This window comes from Staurois parvus, unplaced genomic scaffold (assembly GCF_062004578.1).
Source record: "Staurois parvus isolate SC_StPar_1 unplaced genomic scaffold, SC_StPar_1.0 ptg002724l, whole genome shotgun sequence".
NCBI lineage: Eukaryota > Metazoa > Chordata > Amphibia > Anura > Ranidae > Staurois > Staurois parvus.
Window position 1 is genome coordinate 127,736 of NW_028320520.1, and position 24,703 is coordinate 152,438.

The 24,703-nt window shown below is 41.0% G+C and overlaps 1 protein-coding gene across 1 annotated transcript; it reads left to right on the top strand.

Moving 5' to 3' along the window:
- The first annotated feature begins 16,304 nt into the window (after positions 1–16,304).
- LOC149429388 (uncharacterized) lies at positions 16,305–24,413 on the top strand. The gene is made up of 2 exons (XM_089666467.1): positions 16,305–18,635; positions 23,715–24,413. The coding sequence occupies exons 1-2, from the start codon at positions 16,410–16,412 to the stop codon at positions 24,411–24,413; spliced, it is 2,925 nt and encodes a 974-aa protein (XP_089522593.1). The 5' UTR covers positions 16,305–16,409.
- Positions 24,414–24,703: the final 290 nt, after the last annotated feature.

Sequence of the window (24,703 nt, forward strand, 5' to 3'; positions counted from 1 at the left end):
GTGTGGTGGTGTGTTTCACCCTTGACCTCTGGATGGGTTGGCCTGCTGCTCCAGTCCCTTGTGAACACTGTGGCTATCCAGGCGTTCCGGCGGCCCTTTGTGTGTGTGGCAGCGCTCCACACATGCGTATGATGTCATTGCAGTTTTGCTCATGTCATTGCGTTGATGTGTGGGGTGGCGTCACATGGGGCCAGGGAACTGCCATTGCTGGCCATGTGGCCGCTTTTGTGTAGCAAAGAGCCTTCAAAATTCAAATATGTCCTTACCCATTTGGCGCCAATTGCCGGTGCAAATTAACTGGTTTACAAGAGCAATGTTGCTATTTAAATCAGCAACTTTGTGTTTTTGGCCTCTCTCTGGATGGACACAACCCGGCCCCATAGGATAGCACAATACTACGACTGGCGAGCATTTTGATTACCATTTAATTTTTTCCCCCTTTTTTTTGTATTCGGGTGGATTCTCATCTCCATATTATATTTGCATACCCATTATTAACACATCCGGTTATGAACAGGCATATTTTTTGAATGTTTTTGCATGCTTGTCCCTGGGTTACACACGATGTAGGTCTCTTAATAAGTCTAGCAAATATTGGATCCCTTTTATCTTATGTGATTTTATTATACTCTATAGATCCTCTTTTCGGCTGTTGTAGTGTGGTCCTTGCTGGTGGGCGGTCTATTCTACATGACTGCACACCAGTGCACAAAGCAAGGTCCATAAAGACATGGAGGAGCCAGTTTGGGGTGGAGGAACTTGACTGGCCTGCACAGAGTCCTGACCTCAACCCCATAGAACACCTTTGGGATGAATTTGAGTGGAGACTGTGAGCCAGACCTCCTCCCCCGACATCAGTGCCTGACCTCACAAATGTGCTTCTGGAAGAATGGTCCAACCTTCCCATAGACACCCTCCTAAACCTTGTGGACGGCCTTCCCAGAAGAGTTGAAGCTGTTATAGCTGCAAAGGGTGGGGTCAATTCAGTATTGAACCCTACGGACTAAGACTGGGGGGCCATTAAAGGTCATGTGTGTGGAAAGGCAGGAGGTCCAATACTTTTGGCAATATAGTGTATGTTCCTATGCGATGGTATATGTATTGAAGCACTACTTGTGCTCAGGATATTTCTTGAAGGATTCTGCACAATCCCTTTTCTACTTTACAATCTCTTGAGTGCAGCTGTATTTCACTTGCTTTCTAATAAAAAATTTCAAAGAAAATATATAATGTTTGGGGGGTTTTGTGTAATCTTCAGGCCTGAAATATTTTTTTACTGTTTGCAAAAACGGCTCTGGAAGCAAATGGTTAAATGTTTCCATTTAATGGCGATCCTTACAATATTCATGTTGATTTAGCAGGGATGGTGGGAGATTTCCTCAATTAGTTCATTCCATTAGGAAGATATAACACAACCGGTTATGGTGAGGTGGGTCAGGGAACCAAAAGCCCACCACTAAACCGATACATGACACAATGGAATCTTTGTAGAACAGGAGGTGGTCACATGTCCCATTCAAGGCCAAAAATATGGTGATATCGGTGCTAGAAACTGGTGGTTCAGGAGGCAGAGGAGGCCAGAAGGTGTTTAGAAACAACTTGCACTATCTGAAATGAGGAATAATCCTCTGATTTTGGTGTTGATGATAACATGAGAAATGTGGATATTTTCTATAAATGAAGGCAAACCTCAATCCTGCTGTTCTAACAAAAAGAACATTATTGCTTAGAAGAGACAACTATGAGATCAGCATTGCTATTCCAATCTTCATTACTCAAAACTCTGCAATTAACCGCTTCCCTCCTACCATCCATTCATATATACGGCCTGGTATGGTGGAGGCTACAGCCAGAATCCCAGTGTCACTTGTTACTGCTGGCGATTCTCTTTCAAGTAAAAATAATCCGTGTGTGTGTGTGTGCGTGTGTCCGTGTGCGTGTTACATTATGTCATTATCAGCTAAAAGAATAGGAGGTGAGTCCAGGGACATTGTCAGGGATAATAAAAAGGGGATAGAGTTCGGGGACATTATATATTGATATTATAAAGGGGATAGGAGGGGAGCCCGGGGACATTATGAGGGGTCAGGGATAATATAAAGGGGATAGGAGGGGAGTGCGGTGACATTATGAGGGGTCAGGGATAATATAAAGGGGATAGGTGGGGAGTGCGGTGACATTATGAGGGGTCAGGGATAATATAAAGGGGATAGGTGGGGAGTGCGGTGACATTATGAGGGGTCAGGGATAATATAAAGGGGATAGGAGGGGAGTGCGGTGACATTATGAGGGGTCACGGATAATATAAAGGGGATAGGAGGGGAGTGCGGTGACATTATGAGGGGTCAGGGATAATATAAAGGGGATAGGTGGGGAGTGCGGTGACATTATGAGGGGTAAGGGAGGAGGGTGGGCAGGAAATTTAAATATATACTAGGCATATGTGAGGGTGGGCGGGCATGTACTCATGGTGGGCGTGGTTAAGGAGAGCGATTTCTATAAACAATAGGATGCGGTGAGGGCAGAAGTGAAAGATAAAATTGGCCCAATAGAATTCCGGGGAGGAGCACACAGTTGGCACCCAATCATCTCCACGTTACAGGACAGCTGCAGGTATGTGTGGCTGCAATGAGGGGAAAAGGCGTGTCCACAGCATGTGGCCCCTCCCTTCCTCTCTTCCAGCCACGCCCCTCCCTCAGAGTCAGCCAAGGAATTCCACAGGAGTAGGCGGAGCCTCCTATTGTTGATTGACAGTGGGAGTGGGCGGAGCTTCCTATTGACAGTGAGTGGGCAGAGCCTCCCATTGTTTGAGAGTAGGAGTGTGCGGAGCCTTAGTGATGACATCACAGTGTGTACCCCTAAGTACAGGAACTGCAGAGCCCAACTGTCATTCCTAAGATTTTTTTTTTTTTTAAATTTGCTACAAAATGTCTTAGAACCCCCCAGACATGATAGATGGCAGTGGCCATAGAGAATAAACTGGGGGGGGGGGGGTTCCCATTTTTTTTTTAGCTCACACCATATTTGTGCAGCAGTTTTTCAAACACGATTTTTAGGGGGAAAAAAAAAAAAAAAACCTTTTAATGCACAAAAACACAACATGGAATCCAACATTTTTGCTGCATTTAGCTGCATTTTCAGGTGTTGTTTTTTTTTTTCTCAGCACCCCATTCTCGGGGGAGGCGGGGATGTTATTCCTCTGGCACCTCCTCTTTGTTGGTAGTGAGGAGATAGATCTCTTACCATTGTGTGCCTGCTTGAGAGGAGAAGAGTCACACGCACAGCACTACTTTTAAAAATGCACAGAACAAGCTGCATGGTACTTCAGGACCAAGTGTTTTGGTGCCTGCAATGCTCTGCGATGTGATCTGCATTTTGGGTACCGTTAATCAGTTGCACCTGCATGCAGATCACACAGTCAATGTCACAGTTACCTGCAGTGCAGGTGCGCAAAATGTGTCTTTCCCATACTGCGCCCTGGTGTGAACCGGCCCCGAGAAAGATAAAAAGGCAAATGCAGCAAAAATAGGTACATCCCCTATGCAGAGAATACAGGGTTCAGGAGTGCATTACACACAGAGCGCAGGGTTCCTGGAGTGCATTACATGCAGAGTGCAGGGTTCCTGGAGTGCATTACACGCAGAGTGCAGGGTTCCTGGAGTGTATTACATGCAGAGTGCAGGGTTCCTGGAGTGCATTACACGCACAGTGCAGGATTCCTAGAGTGCATTACACGCAGAGTGCAGGATTCCTGGAGTCCATTACACGCAGAGTGCAGGATTCCTGGAGTCCATTACACGCAGAGTGCAGGATTCCTGGAGTCCATTACACGCAGAGTGCAGGGTTCCAGTGCAGGATTCCTGGAGTGCATTACATGCAGAGTGCGGGGTTCCTGAAGTGTATTACATGCATTACATGCAGAGTGCAGGGTTCCTGGAGTGCATTACATGCATTACACGCAGAGTGCAGGGTTCCTGGAGTGCATTACACGCAGAGTGCAGGGTTCCTGGAGTGCATTACACGCAGAGTGCAGGGTTCCTGGAGTGCATTACATGCAGAGTGCAGGGTTCCTGGAGTGCATTACACGCAGAGTGCAGGGTTCCTGGAGTGCATTACATGCAGAGTGCAGGGTTCCTGGAGTGCATTACATGCAGAGTGCAGGGTTCCTGGAGTGCATTACATGCAGAGTGCAGGGTTCCTGGAGTGTATTACACGCACAGTGCAGGGTTCCGGGAGTGCATTACATGCATTACACGCAGAGTGCAGGGTTCCTGGAGTGCATTACATGCAGAGTGCAGGGTTCCTGGACTGTATTACATGCATTAAGAAAAATATAAGAAAAATATCCTATGTTCCACCTCTGAAGAAGTGCGTGCGCACGAAACGCATCAGGTGGGACCCAGGACGCCGTTGACACTAAGCCGCCAGTGCCACGAGGAGGCCCGGCGGCCATTTTGACTTCTCTAAGGGTCAGTGTGTTTGCTCATACTTGGCTATTCAATTCTCAATTTTGCACCTGTGTTGCTTTCAATAAAAGTTTTATCTACTACACTATGAGTGCTTCCCTATGTCTCCTGTGAGGAGCTTCTTCCACCCTTGCAGCCCTGGGGATTCCTGTGCCAGTTCCTTTGGAGGCTTATCCAGATCGTTACTGCTCTGACCGGCCGGATCACTTCTCACCACATGAGGGCGTAGGATCTCCATCTTTCTCAGCTATATACCTGACCAGACCTGAGTGGAGAGGGGATCTTCAGAATATATATACACATGCGCATTTTTATGTGCGTTCTGGTTAGTGTGAAATTCTACCATTTGCACTGGGAATCAAGGAGCACTGTTTTCACCGGACTGTGTTTAATATTTATTTACTCACTTTTCATGAGCGCTGCATTTCTTTTATTTATGTATTACATGCATTACATGCAGAGTGCAGGATTCCTGGAGTGCATTACATGCAGAGTGCAGGGTTCCTGGAGTGTATTACATGCATTACACACAGAGCGCAGGGTTCCTGGAGTGCATTACATGCATTGCACGCAGAGTGCAGGATTCCTGGAGTGTATTGCATGCATTGCACGCAGAGTGCAGGATTCCTGGAGTGCATTACATGCAGAGTGCAGGATTCCTGGAGTGCATTACATGCATTACACGCAGAGTGCAGGATTCCTGGAGTGTATTGCATGCATTACACGCAGAGTGCAGGGTTCCTGGAGTGCATTACATGCAGAGTGCTGGGTTCCTGGAGTGCGTTACATGCATTACACGCAGAGTTCAGGATTCCTGGAGTGCATTACACGCAGAGTGCAGGATTCCTGGAGTGCATTACATGCATTACACGCAGAGTGCTGGGGTCCTGGAGTGCATTACATGCAGAGTGCAGAGTTCCTGGAGTGTATTACATGCAGAGTGCAGGATTCCTGGAGTGCATTACATGCATTACACGCAGAGTTCAGGGTTCCTGGAGTGCATTACACGCAGAGTGCAGGATTCCTGGAGTGCATTACACGCAGGGTGCAGGGTTCCTGAGCCACATTACACGTTGGGTGCAGGGATTCCGGAGCACGTTACACACAGAGTGCAGGGATTCCGGAGCGTGTTATACGTAGAGTGCAGGGTTTCCGGAGCACGTTATACGTAGAGTGCAGGGATTCCGGAGCGTGTTACACGCAGAGTGCAGGGTTTCTAGAGCGTGTTACACGCAGAGTGCAGGGTTTCCGGAGCACGTTATACATAGAGTGCAGGGTTTCCGGAACGTGTTACACGCAGAGTGCAGGGATTCCGGAGCGTGTTACATGCAGGGTGCAGGGATTCCGGAGCACATTACATGCAGGGTGCAGGGATTCCGGAGCGTGTTACATGCAGGGTGCAGGGATTCCGGAGCACGTTACATGCAGGGTGCAGGGATTCCGGAGCGCGTTACACACAGGGTGCAGGGATTACAGAGTGCGTTACACGCAGGGTGCAGGGATTCTGGAGCGCGTTACACGCAGGGTGCAGGGATTACAGAGCGCGTTACACGCAGGGTGCAGGGATTAGAGCGCGTTGGGTGCAGGGATTACAGAGCGCGTTACACGCAGAGTGCAGGGTTTCCGGAGCGCGTTACACGCAGAGTGCAGGGTTTCCGGAGCGCGTTACACGCAGAGTGCAGGGTTTCCGGAGCGCGTTACACGCAGAGTGCAGGGTTTCCGGAGCGCGTTACACGCAGAGTGCAGGGCTTCCGGAGCGCGTTACACGCAGAGTGCAGGGCTTCCGGAGCGCGTTACACGCAGAGTGCAGGGTTTCCGGAGCGCGTTACACGCAGAGTGCAGGGTTTCCGGAGCGCGTTACACGCAGAGTGCAGGGATTCCGGAGCGCGTTATACGTAGAGTGCAGGGTTTCCGGAGCACGTTATACGTAGAGTGCAGGGATTCCGGAGCATGTTACATGCAGAGTGCAGGGTTTCTAGAGCGTGTTACACGCAGAGTGCAGGGTTTCCGGAGCACGTTATACATAGAGTGCAGGGATTCCGGAGCATGTTACATGCAGAGTGCAGGGTTTCTAGAGCGTGTTACACGCAGAGTGCAGGGTTTCCGGAGCACGTTATACATAGAGTGCAGGGTTTCCGGAGCGTGTTACACGCAGAGTGCAGGGATTCCGGAGCGTGTTACACGCAGAGTGCAGGGTTTCTAGAGCGTGTTACACGCAGGGTTCAGGAGAAAATGCTTTCAAAAAGTTTAATAGCTTAATATTAATGCGGAGCTCTGAGTAAGACAGTTTCCAATGGAATGGGGAAGGGTTAGCACCTCAGTTAGGCTTCTGTTGTCAGCGACTCCACTGGGAGGATTCTGCTCACTTCCTCTCTTGCTGAGATGACAGGAAGTGAGGAGAAACTTTCCCAGTCAGGATGTAGAAGACAATGAACCCTTTACCCAATCCATCCAAATATAAAGGAAAACATTTTAAGCAGAATTCCACTTTGAAATTTTCACTTAAACTTACCATTTTTTTTCTATTATTTATAGATTCAAATACCTATCCGAGAGAAAGTCTATCAGAGAGAGGAGAACGAACGAAAAACAGACAGAGTCATAGGAAAACAAAATACAGCAGAAATGAGCAGGCAAACGTACGACGAGAGAATTGTGCGAGGAGCGCACGTGGCCAAGGATACACGGAGGAAAGGTGAATGGAGGGAGGAGAAGACCAGAGCAATGGAGGAGAGCTGTGGAGGCAATCCGAGAGGAGAGAGAGGAGGGGAAGAGGAGGAGAGAGAAGGAGAAAGAGAGAGGACTGCAGAAAATACGAGAGGACAACCAAAGAGAGAAGAGAAATACAGGGAGATGGAAAGAACTGAACGAGTACTCAGAGAGGAAGAGGAGAATGAACAACAAGAGAGACAGAGATGAGATGGCAAAGATACAGGCGAGGGATAGAGAGACACTAAGGCAGAGAGAGGAGAGAGAAGCAGAGATGAAGAGGAAGAAAGAAGAGTCACTGAGAACACGTATAGGGAGAGACAAACGAAGAGCGTCTTTCATGGCATTTGGAAAAAAGGGAAGTGCCCGGAAATCATACAGAGAGATAAAAGCAGAGACAGAAAGAGAAGAGGAGCAGAGAGCAAAAGCAGAAGTGCGGGCAAGAGAAGAAGAGAAAGCAAAAGCAGAAGAGCAAGTGAGAGCCGAAGAGGAGAGAGTGAGAGGAGAGGAGGAGAGAGCGAGAGAAGAGGAGGAGAGAGCAGCAGAGAGAGTGAGAGCAGAGGAGAAGGCAAGAGAAGAAGAGAGGATGAGAGCAGAGGAGAAGGCAAGAGAAGAAGAGAGGATGAGAGCAGAGGAGAGAGTGAGAGCAGAGGAGAAGGCAAGAGAAGAGGAGAGGATGAGAGCAGAGGAGAAGGCAAGAGAAGAGGAGAGGATGAGAGCAGAGGAGAGGATGAGAGCAGAGGAGGAGAAGGCAAGAGAAGAAGAGAGGATGAGAGAAGCAGAGAGGGCAAGAGAAGAAGCAATTGTAGAGGAACAGGAGCATGGAGAAGAGGTCTCAGCTGAGACGTCAGAGATAGCTGCTGCCTCTCCAGCTTCCACAGATGACTTGGCATTTATAACCAACGAGCCCATCATAGAAGACATCTTGGTAAGTATCATGTAAGTATAGTATAGGAGTATAGTAGAGAGTATAGTAGAGTGTAAAGAGTATATAGTAGAGTGTAAAGAGTATATAGTAGAGTGTAGAGAGTATAGTATAGTGGAGAGTATATGTAGAGCGTATAGTGTAGTAGAGAGTACAGTATAGTAGTGTTGAGAGTATAGTAGAGTGCAGAGAGTATAGTATAGTAGAGAGGAGAGTATAGTAGAGTGTAAAGAGTACAGTATAGTAGAGAGTACAGTATAGTAGAGTATATAGTGGAGTGTAGAGAGTATAGTAGAGTGTAGAGTATAGTAGAGTGTAGAGAGTACAATATAGTAGAGAGTACAGTATAGTAGAGTGTAGAGAGTACAGTATAGTAGAGAGTACAGTATAGTAGAGTATATAGTGGAGTGTAGAGAGTATAGTAGAGTGTAGAGTATAGTAGAGTGTAGAGAGTACAGTATAGTAGAGTGTAGAGAGTATAGTACAATATAGTAGAGAGTACAGTATAGTAGAGTGTAGAGAGTATAGTACAGTATAGTAGAGAGTACAGTATAGTAGAGTGTAGAGAGTATAGTACAGTATAGTAGAGAGTACAGTATAGTAGAGTGTATAGTATAGTAGAGAGAGTACAGTATAGTCAAGAGTACAGTATAGTCGAGAGTGTACAGTATAGTCGAGAGTACAGTATAGTAGAGAGTACAGTATAGTAGAGTGTAGAGAGTATAGTACAGTATAGTAGAGAGTACAGTATAGTAGAGTGTGTAGAGTATAGTAGAGAGTACAGTATAGTAGAGTGTATAGTATAGTAGAGAGAGTACAGTATAGTCGAGAGTACAGTATAGTCGAGAGTGTACAGTATAGTCGAGAGTACAGTATAGTCGAGTGTACAGTATAGTAGAGTGTAGAGAGTATAGTAGAGTGTAGAGAGTATAGTATAGTAGAGTGGAGAGTATAGTAGAGTGTAAAGAGTACAGTATAGTAGAGAGTACAGTATAGTAGTGTAGAGAGTATAGTAGAGTGTAGAGAGTACAATATAGTAGAGAGTACAGTATAGTAGAGTGTAGAGAGTACAGTATAGTAGAGAGTACAGTATAGTAGAGTATATAGTGGAGTGTAGAGAGTATAGTAGAGTGTAGAGTATAGTAGAGTGTAGAGAGTACAGTATAGTAGAGTGTAGAGAGTATAGTACAGTATAGTAGAGAGTACAGTATAGTAGAGTATAGTAGAGAGTACAGTATAGTAGAGTGTAGAGAGTACAGTATAGTAGAGTGTAGAGAGTATAGTACAGTATAGTAGAGTGTGTATAGTAGAGAGTACAGTATAGTAGAGTGTAGAGAGTACAGTATAGTAGAGTGTAGAGAGTATAGTACAGTATAGTAGAGTGTGTATAGTAGAGAGTACAGTATAGTGTAGAGAGTACAGTATAGTAGAGAGTACAGTATAGTAGAGTGTAGAGAGTACAGTATAGTAGAGAGTACAGTATAGTAGAGTGTAGAGAGTATAGTACAGTATAGTAGAGAGTACAGTATAGTAGAGTGTGTAGAGTATAGTAGAGAGTACAGTATAGTAGAGAGTACAGTATAGTAGAGTGTGTAGAGTATAGTAGAGAGTACAGTATAGTAGAGAGTACAGTATAGTAGAGTGTAGAGAGTACAGTATAGTAGAGTGTATAGTATAGTAGAGAGTACAGTATAGTAGAGTGTACAGTATAGTAGAGAGTATAGTAGAGTGTAGAGTACAGTATAGTAGAGAGTACAGTATAGTAGAGTGTAGAGAGTGCAGTATAGTAGAGTGTAGAGAGTGCAGTATAGTAGAGAGTACAGTATAGTAGAGTGTAGAGAGTGCAGTATAGTAGAGTGTAGAGAGTGCAGTATAGTAGAGAGTAAAGTATAGTAGAGTGTAGAGAGTATAGTAGAGAGTACAGTAGAGTGTAGAGAGTACAGTATAGTAGAGTGTAGAGAGTACAGTATAGTAGAGAGTACAGTATAGTAGAGTGTATAGTATAGTAGAGAGTACAGTATAGTAGAGTGTACAGTATAGTAGAGTGTACAGTATAGTAGAGAGTATAGTAGAGTGTAGAGTACAGTATAGTAGAGAGTACAGTATAGTAGAGTGTAGAGAGTGCAGTATAGTAGAGTGTAGAGAGTGCAGTATAGTAGAGAGTACAGTATAGTAGAGTGTAGAGAGTGCAGTATAGTAGAGTGTAGAGAGTGCAGTATAGTAGAGAGTAAAGTATAGTAGAGTGTAGAGAGTATAGTAGAGAGTACAGTAGAGTGTAGAGAGTACAGTATAGTAGAGTGTAGAGAGTATAGTAGAGAGTATAGTAGAGTGTAGAGAGTACAGTATAGTAGTACAGTATTGTAATATTAATTTTTAATATCCAAACTTTAATTCGGTCTTTAGTAAGTTCTGATATATGCCTGGCAGAGAATACCCTCTTAATTGGATGTGAATGTGAGGTTTTGAATTTGAGTGGTCACAGATGTGAATTATTTGTATCTGAGCAAAGGTAATCAGTAAGAGGTTTAAATTCATGTTTTCTTTTAAGCCTAGTCTATGTAACGTATACCTTATTTTGAATTCTTATAATGAGTCTGAGAGTTTAAATTGTAGTCATAAATCACGTATTCAGACAGTTGTATGTAACATAAGAACTTCAGAGACCTCTTTCATAGTCTGCATGTCAATCATGATAATGACTTGGTGGTTGGAATAAGTAACATATGTTTCAGTTAGGCTGGGAGTGACTAAGGGAGTGTTTAAGGAGCCCGCGAATTTCAAACAAAGGTTAATGGGAGGACTTAATTTCTCATGCATTTTAAGTATGCAGCTTTTCAAGGAACAAGAGTCAGTTTTCTCCTACCTTCTATACACTTCACTTCATTCAGACATACCTACACTTCAGACACTTACACAAAGAAAGCACATGGCATGCTTGAACAAAGGACAAAGCTAGGCCTGAAAATCTTCTATCTAAGCTATTCAAAGGAAATACATTTTCTTCTAATATTCAAGGAACAAGCAACTTATATTCTTTTTTTTTATTTCATTTTAAGCTACATATATCTGAATTTACTGTTTTATATTGACTTTGTATTTTTTGGTGTGTGATCAAATAAAGTCACACTGCTTATACTGAACTGGCTTCCATAAGGATTTCTTCCCACAACCATCTACAAGAACCTAGAAATACTAATAGAGTTTTTTCATAACTCTGGAAATCTAACATTATTGGCGAGTGCCAGCCATTCGATTTTTCCGCGTTTTTTTGCATTTATCCTCGCTTCTTCAGAGGGGATTGAGATGAACTATTTCTTGATTGATTAAGCTTCGGAAAGATTGCAGAACCTGGAACAGAAAACGTTGGTTGTGGAGATCTGAGGATTCAAGTGGTGACCAGAAAAGTCCCTAAGCCAGGACAAAAGAGGAAATTTACTACATTCGATGAGTAGAAAAATGGAATTTATTGATTCATTAGCTAATGAAAGTAAATTGGAATTTCAAGGTTTAGCTAGCCATGCTTCTGATACTGGTTTATGGAAAGCTATGTATGATCAATGTATGCAGGCTAATGTTGATATTGATAGCTCTAGATTTTCGTTTAATAAGATGAAAAGAAAATTGCGTAACATTATGAAGCTAGTTAGAGTTTTCAATTCTATGGTGTTTGAATTGCCAGAGAAAAATGTGGTTTGTGTTGTTAAGACAGATAGCAAAAATGTCTTACAGAGTACAGACATGCAGGATACTGTTGAATCCAATTGTGCAAACTGTGAAACTTTTTGTACCTATATTGAACATCTTGAGCAAGAAATTGAATCTCAAAATGTTGCAATATTAAGAAACAAGCAAATAGCTGTGGTATCTAAAAAAAAGCAATCAGATACTGCTCAGGCCTCATATATCCCAGATTCACCCAGGGGTGATGATGAGGGCAGCGAGACTACTGTTCAGAGACAGAAATTACTTGTGACAGCATCTAAGTTGAAGTTACAGATTCAGGATCAGTTAATGAAAATATTGAAGGATATACCAGCATATAACATGAGAGAAAATTCTTTCCATAATTCCGATGTTTTTGAGAATTTTTGTGATAGGTTTCAATTAACTGATGAGCAAAGAAATCACATTTTTGGGTTGTGGATCCCAAGTTTTATGGCTTGTAGGTTAGTCAAGACTCCTTTTATGAATGAGGATGATATGGAAATTCATAGCAATGCAACTGATAGATTACGACAGTTATTACTGTTCACAACAGGAGAGGAGACACCTAGTTTGGAAATTTTAGACTCCTTAAGAGCTACTATTAATGATGATCCTTTTGATTCAGAATTAGATTTTCTAAAGCATACAAGATGAGACCCCTGCTATGGTCAAGGATTTTGTAAAAAAATTTAAGTACCTTGATCCAGCATCTTTATTGATTGCTAATGAAAAGGATAATTTGGATGATGTTGCCTATGTTATTGACAAAGTCAGGAGACAATTAAAGCTAAATAATGTAAGACCAAAAATTGCTTTAATTGAGAATAATTATCCTAAGAATGAAAGTCAGGATAAATTCAAGACAGGAAATGCTGCCCCACGCAGGAATGACAGAGTAAGACAAGGGAATCAAAGACCACTCACTTGTTATTATTGTACAAAACCAGGGCATTTGAAATGGCAGTGAAGGAAGTTTTTGAAAGACATTCAGATGAGAAATTTGGGTAAAGAAAATGGACTTATTTCTCCTGAACCGTCAGCTCCAATTCGTTCACAGGAAGTTAAGTCATCTTCACCCTACGCTCCTCTGATCAGAGAGATTAGTGAAATGTCAATTAGTAATGGAGGAAATGTGAACAACTCACATTCATCCAATACTTCAAGACAGCCACTATTAACTTCACCATGACTAGCGAAGGAAAAGGAGGTTGAACTTCATTGTCTGGAATATGTAGCTCCAATTTTCTTAGACAAGTGTGGGCGCCCCTATGTAAAAGCCAAAATTAATGGTCAGAAATCTTCAATCCTTTTAGATTCAGGAGCTCAAATTAGTGTTTTAGGTATGAAAATACCTATTCCATCTAATGCAGCAGTATGCACAGTTGTAGGTTTCAATGGAAAAGGTGATGTTCAAGCTAAAAAATGTAAAAATGTGTCTTTTGAAATACCAGGATGTTTGCAAACGGAAATAGACTTTTGGTATTGTCAAGGATCAGAGAACATCATTGGTGCTGATGTTTTGTCTCAAAGAGGGTGGATACTTGATTTAGCCAATGGCATTGTTTGGCAAGGCTCTGCTAATCGTAAGCCTATGGTAATTGACCCAGCAGATTATTGTGAAGTCGGTAGCATCTGTTTGACAGAAGCAATTGATGCTGACTATAAATGGCCAGATACTGGAGATAATTTGGAATTGAAACAGTTAGTACAACTACACAAAAAACTGTGGAGTCAAGGTAAAAATGAATCAGGTCTGTTTAAGGATAGTGAAGTTAATATTCAAGGCAAAGACCATCCCCCATTAAAACAATACAAGTTGCCGCCAGAATCTGATGAACCTGTATCAGTAATCATACAAGAACTTTTGGAACAGGGTATCATCAGGAAAGCTAATTCACTTACTAATAATCCCTTGTGGGTAGTGGCAAAGCGTGCCACTATCATCTGCAAGATGAAGGTCTCAAGCTGAATACACGCAAAGTTCAGCTCATGAAAAATGAAGTAAAATTTCTTGGAGTTCTGATTCGTCCAGGAAAGAGACAGCCTTTACAGGAACGAATTGAGTCTATTGTGTCACTTCCTGTACCAACAACATTCAAAGCACTGAGACAGTTTTTGGGTTTGGTAAATTTTTCTAGAGATTTTATCGAATCATTTGCAGAAAAAGCCAAACCATTGTATGATTTGTTGAAGTACAATGAGGAAAATGTATTTGGTCCCTGGACAGAAATCCAGAAAAAAGCTTTTGAAATGTTGAAAAATGATTTACAAACAGCTCCAGCTTTGGCTACTGTTGATAAGCAAGCACCATTTGCTTTGCAAGTGCATGCTTCAGAAACTGCAATCTCAGCTGTCTTGATTCAGAAACAGGGAGGAGTCTGGAGAAGTCTTGGATACTTCTCACGTCTTCTTACCCCAGTAGAGAGAGGTTTTGATGATTGTGTCAGACAACTTGTGGGAGTACATTATGCAGTAAAAGCAACAGAGCATATTGTAGGATTCAACAAAATTATTCTACAAACTCCACATAGCACATTGAAGTGTCTTTTTGAGAAAAATGTTCCTGGAGTTCCCAACCAAAGATTTTCTCAATGGTTGTTGGCTCTATCACCTAAGCAAATACAGGTTGAACATAATGCCAAGTATGTCCTACCTCAGTTGATGGAATACAACGGGTTAGAACATGAATGTTTATGTGAAGTCCAAGAAACTTCCTCTCCTCTTTTCCGTAGAGAGGCAGAGAAAATTGATGAACCTGTATCTGTTGATGGTTCTAGATACTGTATGTCAGGTAATTATTACAGTGGATATTCAATTTGGTATCCAGAGCGTAATTATTCTATACAGCACAAATTGCCAGGACATTTTTCAGCTCAAAGGGCAGAACTTGAAGCAGTAAAAACTGTGTTGACATTAGACAAGGAAGAGAACAGAAGTCCATTAGTGATCTACAGTGACAGTTCATATGTTGTACGTTCACTGACAGATTATTTACCAATTTGGAAACGTAGAGGTTTTGTAGATGCATCTAACAAAGTCCTAGTGCACAAAGAGACACTTGAATCAATTTTTAAGCTAGCAGAGGAAAATCCTTTTGCCTATGCAATTGTAAAAATTCCATCTCATAGGAAGGACAATGATGAGATGAGTGTAGGCAATAGAACAGCTGATCTCTTAGCAAAAGAAGCAGCTTTACACGGAGAACCAGTGATTCAGTCTGAACCAGTTCCAGTTAATGTTGTTGGGAAGACAGACACACAGATCCCCTCCTTTGCAGAAGAACAGAAAAGGGATCCATCTCTTTCTGCTTCTCAGGTTGATCCAAAATTTCCCTTTGTATATGAATACGGAATTTTGTATCATGACTTACATGGGTTTCTGCGTCCTGTTATACCGCAGCATCTACAGGTAGAATTTACAAAATACAATCACGAAAGCCTAGGTCACATAGGTAAACAAAGATTGCTTGAAATTCTCAAGGAAAAATTTTACTGGGACAAAATGGAAGAAACAGTAGACAGTGTAGTTCAATCTTGTCTAATCTGTGCTCAAGTGAATCCTCGACCAAAGGGTCAAAAACCTCCATTACAAAGAACTCCTCCAGCAGATGGACCATGGTCCACATTACAACTAGATTATATAGGACCGTTACCTACAGGTAAAAATGGGTACAGGTATGCTTTAGTTGTAGTTGATGTTTTTTCAAAATGGATTGAAATCTTGCCTGTTCGCAAAGATGATGCATTAACAACTGCTAAAATGCTAATTAATCATGTTTTTCCAGTCTGGGGTATACCAACAAACCTCAGTAGTGACAGAGGAACCCACTTCACAGGTAAAATAATGCAGGCAATGTGTAAAATCTTGGGTATACAACAGAGATTTCATGTGCCCTATCATCCACAATCTGCAGGTATTGTGGAAAGAATGAATAGAACAGTCAAATCAAGGATTGCAAAAATGTTATTAGACAGAGGAAATACTTGGGTTGATGCTGTACCATTGGTTCTGATGAGTGTCAGAAGTACAACATCTTCTGCAACACAGTATTCTCCTTTTGAGTTAATGACAGGAAGGAAAATGCGTCTAGTATTTCCCCATGAACCTTTCTTGAGTACGCCGCAAAAAGAGGCAATAGAAAAAACAAAGTGGTTACAGATGTTGCAAGACAATCTGAACACTATTGTACCACATGCAGCTACTCGCATGCAAAAAATGGTTCCTCCACATTCTTCTAAGTTCGAAAAAGGAGGACAAGTAATGGTAAAAACGTTCAGAAAAACTGGACCATGGCAAAGCAACTGGGAAGGTCCATTTGATATCTTGGATGTTCAAGGAGTAATGGTACAAGTGCAAAGACCTCTTAATTCAGTAAAAAATGCGCGCAGACAACAAACAATATGGGTGCACAGTGACCAATGCAAATTGTTTATACCGAGATAATGATACTGCATTTCTTTTGCAGACATGGATTTCAAAAATCCGGAAGAAACAAAGAATCGCAGATTCCAGAGAAAAATAAACATTACAACAAAAGAACATAAGGAAAATCAAAGCAGTAGAAAGAAAAGACTTATCACGGGATTGATTTTTTCTTAGTGACAATGACAATATTAGTAATCTACAACATAAACTTTTCCAGCAATGCAGAAGTTAACAAGACTGAAGCCCTACATAAGAAAGACACTACACTTATTAGGAACAAAAGATTTTTTCCTAAAGACAGTAACATTAATACAGCTGAAGACTTGCTAGGATATATGTGCATAGGTTATGGGAGAACTTGTTGTTCGGAATTGTATTTCGTTCATAGTAATGATATTGAAGTTAGAGCTAAAATAGAGTCCAAATCAGAATTTTTTAAAATGCAAGGATCTTATAGGATCAATAACGAAACTAGTAACTTTGAATGTAATTTATCAGATATGGGATACTGGTTAATAGTTTTAAAGGGAAATGAACCTACTATTTGGTCAGGAGATATTTCCATAGACATGTTAAATACTGGAACAATAGGAAGTTCTAAAACAGATATTTGGTATCAATTACAAAGTTATTCACACTTTCTTGATCCTGAACATTTGAATATAAATGGTAATGAAAAAGAGGACACAGTGAAAATATGGGATTTCCAAGTGACAAGAGCTTTGGTTCAAACTAAAGTCAAAGTAATTGTTACTGTGGTAGATTTGATTGTCCCAGAGATAAAAATATCTCCTCAATCATTAAGACTTGTAGAAGGAAAGGATAATCTGAATTTGATGTGTAGTACACAAATACACCTACCTCAAAATTCATTATTAACTTGGAAAAGGAATGGTAAATTTTTGGGAAGTATTCTTCATGATAAAACTGATGTTATCCATAAAAGTATTTTTGGTAATTTGAACTGGGATAATGATAACTTTGTGTATCATCAAAATACTATATCTATTAATGATACAGGTATATATGAATGCTGCATATCAATAGAAAATTATCCAAAGAAATGTGTAAATACAAATGTAATTGTACTATCCCCTAAAAGAACACAGTGCACGGATAAGAAATTTATTCCAGCCAGTCCCTTCCAAATTAACCATTTCCAAACCAGACTTCTTTTGAGAGAAGGAAAGTTTGTTATTATATTGTGGAACTTTAACATTTCAGAATGGAAAATCTCAACAAGGTTTCCACAATGTAAAGAACATCTGGTTAACATGGAATTAGGTATAGAAAGATGGTTTGGTACTGATATTAGGAATCCTCACAGGAATAAACGTGGTATAGTTGAAGGTATTTTAGGAGGAATTGGTACTATTGGTAGTATTACAAATAGTATGGACATTAGTACATTAAAGTCTGATCTCGAGACAGCTGGTTTAGTGGGAAGCAATAGTATTAAAGTACAAAGAAACTTGAATCAGATATTGGAAAATATGGTGATTAAAACAGCCAATATTATGGGTCCATCTATATTACACTTAGAGAATATTACTCTTAATTTAATGACTAGTGAACAGCATTCCCATATAGCCAGAGCATGTTTAGAAATTCAGATGGAATATTCCACAAATTTTAAAATAATAGCTCAAGCTTTTCAAAGTGGAATAACTCCTATAGGTATTGTACAAAATTTACCAAGAGAGTATGTATATGCCATAAACCATACTGATCTGTGGGTAAATAAGTGGATTGGATGTTATCAGAACATATGTTATAGTTCTTCAATGATTCCTGTAGCAGGAAAAGAACAAATGTTGGCTCCAATCGCTGTCTTGGGATTACCAGTTAGCAACACACAGTTACTATATTATCATCTGCAATATACAGATTTTGCATTTACTGATAATAATTTTGAGTTAGAACAATTAGATCTGTCTTCATGTTTACAATTTCAGTCTAAAGTTATTTGTCTATCTAATCAAGACAAAGGTATATTTCATTCTTGTTACCATAACCATACTCTATGTTCAGCAAGGATAGAAAAGGTTAAAACCACTTCTGAGTTAATCTCAATTGTAGATAAAAAGAAAGTTTGTTTTCAAGTTATGTCTAACTCAGAAAGGGTTCAATCCTTCTTCTCTTCTTGTACACATACAGAAAATTTAAGTCGAGGTTTGTTCTGTATAGAAGGAGATATTTTAGCAATAAGTGTTAATGGGATGAGAATGAATTTAACAAACATGCTTATGAAAAATATAAGTGCTCTTCCCATACAGTACAATATATCTCAAGTGGATGAATTCCCATGGAGAGATTGGGCAAATGTTATTCAAAAAGATGAAAGTTTACTGATAGCTTTATCAGATGAACTTCAAAAAGCAGAAATATTATTTAAACATGAACAAGTGAGTTTAAAAGATATAGAACATGAATGGTCTGAATTTTCAGGTCATTCTTGGTGGTCAAAATTTAAACGTACTGTATCAATGTTGGGAAAAACTTCAATTGCATCTGCAGCAGGAAATATTTTATTACATCCTGTAATAATTATTTTTATTATTATCATATTATGTATTATATTTCAATTATGTTTGATGTGTAAAATTAACAGTTTCTATAAGCGAATTAGAAGTGAAATTAGGAAAGGAGATAATCTATTACAAAATATACTTAAGAGAAAAATACTTTCTGGTTATGCTGACTCAGTTACAAATAATGATACATTTGAAATTACTAAATCAAAACCTGAGTGTTTGTGATATAAATTATGTGTGCTTGATATAAATTAATATGAATTTCATATTTCAGAGGGGAATGTAATATTAATTTTTAATATCTAAACTTTAATTCGGTCTTTAGTAAGTTCTGATATATGCCTGGCAGAGAATACCCTCTTAATTGGATGTGAATGTGAGGTTTTGCATTTGAGTGGTCACAGATGTGAATTATTTGTGTCTGAGCAAAGGTAATCAGTAAGAGGTTTAAATTCATGTTTTCTTAAGCCTAGTCTATGTAACGTATACCTTATTTTGAATTCTTATAATGAGTCTGAGAGTTTAAATTGTACTCATAAATCACGTATTCAGACAGTTGTATGTAACATAAGAACTTCAGAGACCTCTTTCATAGTCTGCATGTCAATCATGATAATTAGAGATGAGCGAATCGAACCAGGCGAACCGGAATTCGATACGAATTTCAGGAAATATTCGATTCGCGTCGAATCCGAAATTTTGCCTACTTCGGGTGCGCGAATCGAATATTTCCCGATCAGCCGGCAAAAGTGTCCCTGCAGTGAGCTCCGCTATTTCTGACAGTTCTCTGACAGAAGGAACACATGTAAAGCGGTTGAAACATTGTATCTATTAGTTTCCATTTAGGATACAGATGTTTCAACCGCTGTACATGTGAAGAAGCTGTCAGAGAACTGTCAGAAATAGAGGAACTCTGCACATACACTTTTTGCCGGTTTGGAATTCTTATTTTTCATCCTACTTCTTCTTCTTCTACTTCTTCATCCTCATCCTCAGAAGAAGAAGAAGAGGATGAGGATGAAGAAGAAGAAGTAGGATGAAAATAAGAATAATTCCAAGCCGGCAAAAAGTGTATGTGCAGAGTTCCTCTATTCTGCAGATACACTTAGAGGAGCTCTGCAGATACACTTAGAGGAGCTCTGCACATACACTTTTTGCCGGCTTGGAATTAATCTTATTTTCATCCTACTTCTTCATCCTCATCCTCAGAAGAAGAAGAAGAGGACGAGGACGAGGATGAAGAAGAAGAAGAAGAAGAAGTAGGAAACCGCTGTATGGAGTGAATGTCCCAGAACTGTCAGAAATAGACAGAAACTGTCACAGAACTGTCCTTCTCATCCTTCTTCTTCTCATCCTTCTCCTTCTTCTCATCCTTCTTCTCATCCTTCTCCTTCTTCTCATCCTTCTCCTTCTCATCCTTCTCCTTCTCATCCTTCTCCTTCTTCTCATCCTTCTCCTTCTTCTCATCCTTCTTCTCATCCTTCTCCATCTTCTCATCCTTCTCCTTCTTCTCATCCTTCTCCTTCTGCTTCTCCTTCTTCTCATCCTTCTCCTTCTTCTCATCCTTCTCCTTCTGCTTCTTCTCATCCTTCTCCTTCTTCTCATCCTTCTCCTTCTTCTCATCCTTCTCATCCTTCTTCTTCTCATCCTTCTCCTTCTTCTCATCCTTCTCCTTCTCCTTCTTCTCATCCTTCTCCTTCTTCTCATCCTTCTCCTTCTTCTCATCCTTCTCCTTCTCCTTCTTCTCATCCTTCTCCTTCTCCATCTTCTCATCCTTCTCCTTCTTCTTCTCATCCTCCTTCTCCTTCTTCTCATCCTTCTCCTTCTCATCCTTCTCCTTCTTCTCATCCTTCTCCTTCTTCTCATCCTTCTTCTCATCCTTCTCCTTCTTCTCATCCTTCTCCTTCTTCTCATCCTTCTCCTTCTTCTCATCCTTCTCCTTCTCCTTCTTCTCATCCTTCTCCTTCTTCTTCTCATCCTTCTCCTTCTCCTCATCCTTTTCCTTCTCCTTCTTCTCATCCTTCTCCTTCTTCTCATCCTTCTCCTTCCTCATCTCCAAGGGCATTTAAATTAAAGGTACAGTGTTCTGCACTAATTTAAAGGCTCTCTGAAGCCTAGAAACCCTTTTTATAAGTCATCTTCGTAGCGAATAAATTCGCATCGAATCGAATTTCTTCCTGAAATTCGCTGAATCAGCCGAATCAAATTTTTGAATACTTCGCTCATCTCTAATGATAATGACTTGGTGGTTTGAATAAGTAACAGATATTTCAGTTAGGCTGGGAGTGACTAAGGGAGTGTTTAAGGAGCCCGCAAATTTCAAACAAAGGTTAATGGGAGGACTTAATTTCTCATGCATTTTAAGTATGCAGCTTTTCAAAGAACGAGAGGCAGTTGCTTCTTAGCTACTCTACACTTCACTTCATTAAGACATACCTACACTTCAGACACTTACACAAAGAATAGCACATGGCATGCTTGAACAAAGGACAAAGGAAGCACATGGTCATTTCTTCTAGGCCAAAAACTTCTATCTAAGTTATGCAAAGGAACTACATTTTCTTCTAATATTCAAGGAACAAGCAACTTATATTCTTTATTTTTATTTCATTTTAAGCTACATATATCTGAATTTTACTGTTTATATCGACTTTGTATTTTTGGTGTGTGATCAAATAAAGTCACACTGCTTATACTGAACTGGCTTCCATAAGGATTTCTTCCCACAACCATCTACAAGAACCTAGAAATACTAATAGAGTTTTTTCATAACTCTGGAAATCTAACAGTAGTATTACAATTCTTCAATTATAGCGGAGACCAAAAGATATACAAGTTAAGCTGAGACAGTAAATATGGGTAAGTTAGCTGAGACAGCTAAACCAGCTGAAGGCTGAGTATACTATATTTAGGCTGGTAGATATGTCAAGGTTATTAGAAGTGACTTACTATTACATTATGTATTTTAATAGTATCTGTGTGTATTTAGTATACGTTTCTAACATTGATACATATATAGTTTAGTGATTATACATTGATATGTTCTTAAGCTATATTATTCTTTAAATATATAGCTGAGGGTTCCATCCATATGTTCCTGTCCATCAAAAACATTATGTGAGTGTCGTCCCCTCCCTTCTATGCCATACAAGGTATTAAGATCACTAACTATGACGCAAATTTGCCTCATAAAAGATCATGAGACAATGGACAAGTGGACACTCACACACACACGCTAATACTGACACTCTTTCATACATACACACATACATACATGACTGAGAAGCTGCAACAGGTGCATGCTGCTAGATCATCATTTCCGTCTACTTCCGGCTTCTTCAACAAAGTCATGAGAAAGACAAGGAGAACATGAAGGACAGAATAGCACATGGCCGTACTTCAATACCTAAAAATGGTGACTTTATCTTTGCACTTTTGCTTGTTATTTTTACAGTAGTTTTATCTCCATGGAACTGTTCATAATATGCTTTACATTGTTATTTTACACCATTGTGTGATAGAATAAAATCACACTTCATTTTTTATTTCAATGGCTCTTTCATTCATAATCGCCTCAAGACACTAGAAGAAGTATTATATGTGTCTAAAATCCAACATTTTGGTGAGCCAGCCACCGCCGACGTTTTTTCTCCGGTCTTCCCATGCCTCGTTGAGGGGGAGAACGCACAATTCTGTGATTGTCAAGTCTTGGGAAAAACACGGTGAAAAGAACCTAGAAGAAAAGGCGATTAAACAGACGTGGATGAGAGGTCCAGTGACTGAGCCGGGTCAAACGAGAAAATCTTCTGATTACGGTGAGTAACAATTATGGAATTTATTGATGACTTAGTTAATGAAAGCAAGCTAGAGTTTAAAGAGGTTTCTTTATATCCTGAAGACGGCCAGCTATGGCACTATATGTATAACGAATGTTTACAGGCCAATATTCAGATAGATAAATCTAGATTTACTGTGCGCAGACAGCGTAAAAAGATATCTTACATCTTAAATTAGTACGAATATTCAACAAAATGATTTTGAATGTTGATTTATCTGTTAAAAAAGCTTGTACATTAAAACAGACAGAATGTAGCACTGTACAGAATACAGAAAAGCATGAAAATTTGTCTCAAGATGCTCCTAGTTGCCCAAACTGTGACATTTTTTGTAATTACATAGAGAATCTTGAGGAACAAATTGACTCAAAGACAAATCTTTTGTTAAGACTGCAGAATGACAGTAAACAGGTTGCCATGATAAACACAGATGACAAACAGAGTGATTCAAAATCAGAGCCACGGCTGTCCGATATCTCTGAAAGTTCGGATATTGACTCTGATGACGAAACACAAATGAAACATAAAGAATTGAAGGAGTGACTCACCCGCTACGCGCCGCTGCATATCCTCTGCCTCGGGTGAGTCACATATCCCCGAGCACCCGACCCAGCACCAGGGAAAGGCTCCTATGGGGAAGATAGGGCACTGGAAGCCCCCCTCCCCGCAGCCTCAGGACCCGCGGCCCTCACCACTGCGGCGTTTCTTGTATAGGCCGCAATCCCTGGCCTCTAGTGGAGACAGAGGTCCAAGGAACGATCCCGGACCTCTAGCGGCCGCGGAGGGTACTACACCCTGTATAAATCCAGCACAGCTGCAATCCTCTGCTTTGATTCATCCACAAATGGGGGATCACGACCCCCAATCTACAGCAGGAGGGGTTATGGATAACTCTACTCTAAATCCTCAGCCGACAAAGTCGTCACCTTCGCTCACAATTTCCGCGTTAGACGACAAGTTGCAAATTTTTCTACGAAATATCACTGCGTCCATAGCCGCTGAAGTGGGTAAATTGGCTACTGAGCTCAGAGTGGAAATAGCCCAGATTGGAGACCGCACGGATAAATTGGAAAGTAAGTTTGATGATTTGGTGCAATACGTTCACGTATTGGAGGAAGATAACGCCTATCTGAAACATTCCATGTCTCAAATGCAACTCCAGCAGGAAGACCTGGAAAACAGGGAAAGGCGCCAAAATATCCGTATTCGTGTTATGTCCGAATCCGTTACTGATGCACAATTGCACCGCCATCTATTGTCCTTTTTCATCGCTACTGCTCCCACGGTTCAAGAAGCAGAGTGGCGGATGGATAGGGCTCACCGATCTCTGGGCCCTAAACCTATTGAGGGAACCAGTCCACGCGACGTTATAGTCCGCTTCCACTACTTTCAAAGCAAAGAAGCCTTATTACCAGCAGCCCGCCATAAATCTTCATTGGAGTTTAAAGGTGATAAGCTCCAACTCTTCTGTGATCTTTCCCCGATTACTCTTGCAAAGCGGCGTGCTTTGAGGCCGATCACTACACATCTTCAGCAACATCGTGTCCTGTATCGTTGGGGGTTTCCCTTCAAGCTAGTGGTTTTTAGGGACAACACCCATGTTGTTCTCCGGGATCTTCAGGAGGCGGAATCTTTCCTAAAACAGTTGGGACTTCCTCCTCTACTGGATGATATGCCCTCACCGCCGCCTACTCCATCTCGTCTTTCTGCCACCCCTTCCAAGATCTGGACACCGGTCCGCAGAGGTCGGAGGAGACCCACACGCACACCGCAACGTCCACGCCCTTCCCGATCAAGCGACCCACCTGCCTGATGATTTTAAGGGGTGACTCTTTGTGGCCAATTTGGTGCTGTTTTGTTCAGCCATAGCCTTACTGGGTGCATTTTATGCCTATTCTGTTCTGGTTTCTCCTGGCCGGGTTTGACGTCCTCCCGGATGTGTCGGATGTCGTGCTGCCCCCGTTACTGTCTAGCCAATGGCCTAGACAACTTGGGCTTAGTTACTGTTCCCAAGTTTATATCCTTGCGGATACCTGTTCTCTATTGTGTATTTTTTTCTTTTGTGTTTTTTGAATGTTTTCTGTTCTTTTCTTTTTTTTTATT

What these genes read in the sequence shown, in the direction of transcription:
- LOC149429388 (XM_089666467.1), top strand. Translation starts at nt 16,410, where the DNA reads ATGACAATATTAGTAATCTACAACATAAACTTTTCCAGCAATGCAGAA. An exon ending in TATTATTTAAACATGAACAA is followed by an intron (nt 18,636 to 23,714) that starts GTGAGTTTAAAA and finishes CACGTATTGGAG; the next exon opens with GAAGATAACGCCTATCTGAA.